Consider the following 3,540-nt stretch of genomic DNA (forward strand, 5'->3'; position numbering starts at 1 on the left):
TCGAATTTGGTAACTATGGTTGTAACTACCCTCTTTGTGAGGCATTTCTCAAAGTTATAGTCTATTTGTTATATGTTTAGGGCAGTTATATATGTTTAGGGCAATTTTGAACTTGTGAACTCTCCACAATTCGAGTGCCCAAGGAGTTTCTTAGGGTGCTGAATCTATATATACAATCAAAAACCCATTTTAAACAATAGATATCAAGATTTGTCCAAAAACTCATTTTAAACAACAAAAATCAAGATTTAACAAAAGAAAATCCCATGTTTTAGCCAAAATCTCTTAGATATATAACATTTAAACAACACTTTATAAAATAATTATATATATTTGATATAACAATAGTATTTAATGTAATTGTGTGAATTCAAATTCTCCAAGACCATCTTGTAACCGATGTACTTAGAAGCGTTATGAAACAGTTGCAAAAGTACCTCTCTATAAATTGCCTTTCTAAATTACAAAAACAATCCTAACATAGCCCAAGTAAAATTAAATAAAACTATAACGTAAAAGAGTTAGAATTTGGCTTTCCTTTGACTTTTCTGATTTGTCGTGCTCAAGTATATCTCCTCTCAATGCTACTGAGTGTTTGGCCCCGGCCTTTCTAATTGGTTATCATGATATATAATTTTCTTTTCCGACGACTCTGCAAGCAGGTTAGATCGAATCGGCTCACGGCTCTTGCAGATGGGCCATCTATCTTCCAATATATTGATATCATATTCTTTTCGTACAACACTGCACATGGCTGGATGGAATCGGCCAACTACTCTTCCAAATGGGCAACAACAGACAATAAGATGATAAATAGTTGCCCAGGGACGAATATAAGGTGATAAAGGGAGACGGCAAAAAGCGAAACTGCAGAGACAGGTGAGGAACGAAGCTGATAGGATAATGGAGGGAGTGGAAGCAACAAAATGCAAGGTCTGCGTGACGGGGGCTGGAGGATACATCGCGTCATGTCTCGTCAAAAATCTTTTGATGACGGGATATAGCGTCAACGCCACTTTTAGAGATCCAGGTATCTGCTTGGTAATTTTTTGGTATTTTTTTTCAATTGAAGAAACTGTGCCTGAGCAGCACTCAGGGTATATAGTCTTAACTACCTCTCAGGATATATAGTTCCTGAGCAGCTCTCAGGATATATAGTTTTGTCTGATATATAGTATAGTTTTGTTAAGACCTGTGAAAACCAAATCTCCATAAAAACTATTAGACCACCACTCTCAGTCTAGCTTTCACATGCTGCAGGCAACGATAGCAAAACTCGCCATATTCTGTGCCTGCCGGGAGCTAAAGAGAGGCTCAGACTCTTCAAAGCCAACCTCCGCCAAGAGGGAAGCTTCCATGCTGCCGTTGAGGGTTGTGAGTATGTTTTTCACTTGGCAACTCCAATGGATTTCGCCATTGAAGCACAGGTATTTTTTAACAACCACCCGAATGCACAACTTCTGGAAACAATGAATTTATTACTGGATTTTGACCCCTTTTAATGTACTTTTTCTTCAGACGCAGACGAACGTTATCGAAGCTGAGGTGAATGGTACTCTTGATATTCTGAGGACTTGCAGTCAGGCAAAGTCTGTGAGGCGTGTAATTTACACATCATCCATAACTGCAGCCTCGCCACTTAATGATGATGGCGAATTCAGGGACTGCCTCGATGAATCTTGCTGGACCCCAATCGATATCATGAGACGCGAAAAGCCTATTTTCTGGGTAAGTTCGCTGTTACTACTGACTTCAAAGATTTGTATTAAAAGATCCGTAAGTTTATTTTAACTTCAAATAGAATCAATCTAGATTTACCAGGGTTAGGGCCCAGAGGATCAAATTAGTTGTAAAGTTGTATGCTCCTATTAGATTTAGAATTAGATAAATCTAGACCGGTTTTAAAAAGATAAATATTGATGACATCGCAAATAATCTTCATATTTGACTGTAAAATTATTTTGAAATGCAAATCTCTTACCCACACAACCATTTTTTTGAAATTACTTTGAAATGCAAATATCTTAATATTTAGAAAAATGTAATTTACATTTTTATGTTGTGAGAACACTAAGGAGTAACGAATCACTTGATTTTAAGATGTATTATGTAGCCAAAACATTAGCAGAGCAAGCAGCTCTTCAATATGGGTCGGAGGATCATGGTATTGAAGTAGTGACGATAGTTCCAGCTATTGTTGCAGGACCTTTTCTTACACCCACACTTCCGGCCAGCATTGAACAAGCGTTGCCATTCATCACAGGTATGGTATGCTTTCACAAGATATTTGATTTTTTTTGGTAAGATTTTTATGGCTTGGTGCTTCTCTTATGGATTGTTTTATTTCTTTGAGTTTTGGTTGATTATGGATTCTCTGTATCTCATGGGTATAAGCTTAGTTTTGTTTCTTATGGATTGTTTTATTTCTTTGAGTTTTGGTTGATTATGGATTCTCTGTATCTCATGGGTATAAGCATAGTTTTGTTTCATATCAATAAGATACATGAAATCGGAAATCAATATAAAAATGTTTATTTCATCTAATCTTACATTAAAGTCGCATCTTTGTATCAATGCTTACCATTTTGATTCTCAATATCCAATGGGTAAGAGCATAATTTTGAGATCTGCCATTAACAGAAAAATGCCCATTTTTTCTATTCTTATATTAATGTTCACGTCTCTCAGGCAACGCTGAACATTTTGAATGGTTAAGGGAGCTTCATGATATCATGGGCTCCATTTTATTAGTCCACACTGAGGATGCTTGTAATGCTCACATATTCTTGATGGAGCATCCCTCTGCGAGAGGTCGATATATATGTTCTTCTCCACCTCTCACTCTGCGAGAAATGGAGGATTTCTGTGCTAAACGTTATCCACAATTCTCGCTCCCACTCAAGTAATCAATTACTTCATATTTTGTTTAGTTTGTTTATTCCATTTCTAAATAGATATTCTCAAAAATTCATTCGCTTAAATGGGAATTTGAATTGCAGATTTCATATCAAAGACAATGTTCTTAATGGTGTGCCCTTTCCCTCAAGAAAATTGCTGGACATCGGGTTCACTTACCAGTATGGATTAGCAGAAATTTTAGATGATAGCATTGAATTTGCAAGGAAGATAGGCGCACTACCCTGAACATGTAAGCGCCAAGGAAGTTTGGTTGGTTGACAATGAGATAAATAAAATGGTTGGATATTATGTGGTTTGTATTAAAAACATGTTTCTTAAATTAACCTTAACTTTGAATTTATAGACTATAAAGGGATTATTTTCTTCTAAATATCTTTGGTTTGTTAAATTTAAAGGTATAAAAAATATGAATATTTTAATCTAACTTAAAACTAATTATATTATTATTAATTTATTTAAAATAAATTTAATTAGTAATTACATTATTAATATGGAACATCCCAATATTATATTATATGTGAATATGGATTTTTAATGCGATTTTATTTAATATATAATATATATTTGATTATAACCAAAAAAAATATTTAAATGTTATTTTCATAATATATATAATTTTAT

General features: G+C 34.5%; 1 protein-coding gene across 1 annotated transcript; it reads left to right on the forward strand.

Annotated features, from left to right (window-relative positions):
- The first annotated feature begins 702 nt into the window (after window positions 1-702).
- LOC149151445 (putative anthocyanidin reductase) lies at window positions 703-3,289 on the forward strand. The gene is made up of 6 exons (XM_089440569.1): window positions 703-1,030; window positions 1,261-1,427; window positions 1,519-1,728; window positions 2,101-2,263; window positions 2,689-2,902; window positions 3,000-3,289. The coding sequence occupies exons 1-6, from the start codon at window positions 904-906 to the stop codon at window positions 3,142-3,144; spliced, it is 1,026 nt and encodes a 341-aa protein (XP_089296695.1). The 5' UTR covers window positions 703-903; the 3' UTR covers window positions 3,145-3,289.
- Window positions 3,290-3,540: the final 251 nt, after the last annotated feature.

The sequence above is a fragment of the Pinus tabuliformis genome, chromosome 9 (genome assembly GCF_031772625.1).
Source record: "Pinus tabuliformis cultivar Carrire ecotype Pingquan chromosome 9, CPIR1, whole genome shotgun sequence".
Lineage (NCBI taxonomy): Eukaryota > Viridiplantae > Streptophyta > Pinopsida > Pinales > Pinaceae > Pinus > Pinus tabuliformis.

Bases quoted from the DNA above. Each gene is read 5' to 3' on its own strand.
- LOC149151445 (XM_089440569.1), top strand. From the start codon at position 904: ATGGAGGGAGTGGAAGCAACAAAATGCAAGGTCTGCGTGACGGGGGCT. The intron at 1,031-1,260 runs GTATCTGCTTGG...CACATGCTGCAG, and splicing joins CGCCACTTTTAGAGATCCAG to GCAACGATAGCAAAACTCGC. The intron at 2,903-2,999 runs GTAATCAATTAC...TTTGAATTGCAG, and splicing joins CAATTCTCGCTCCCACTCAA to ATTTCATATCAAAGACAATG.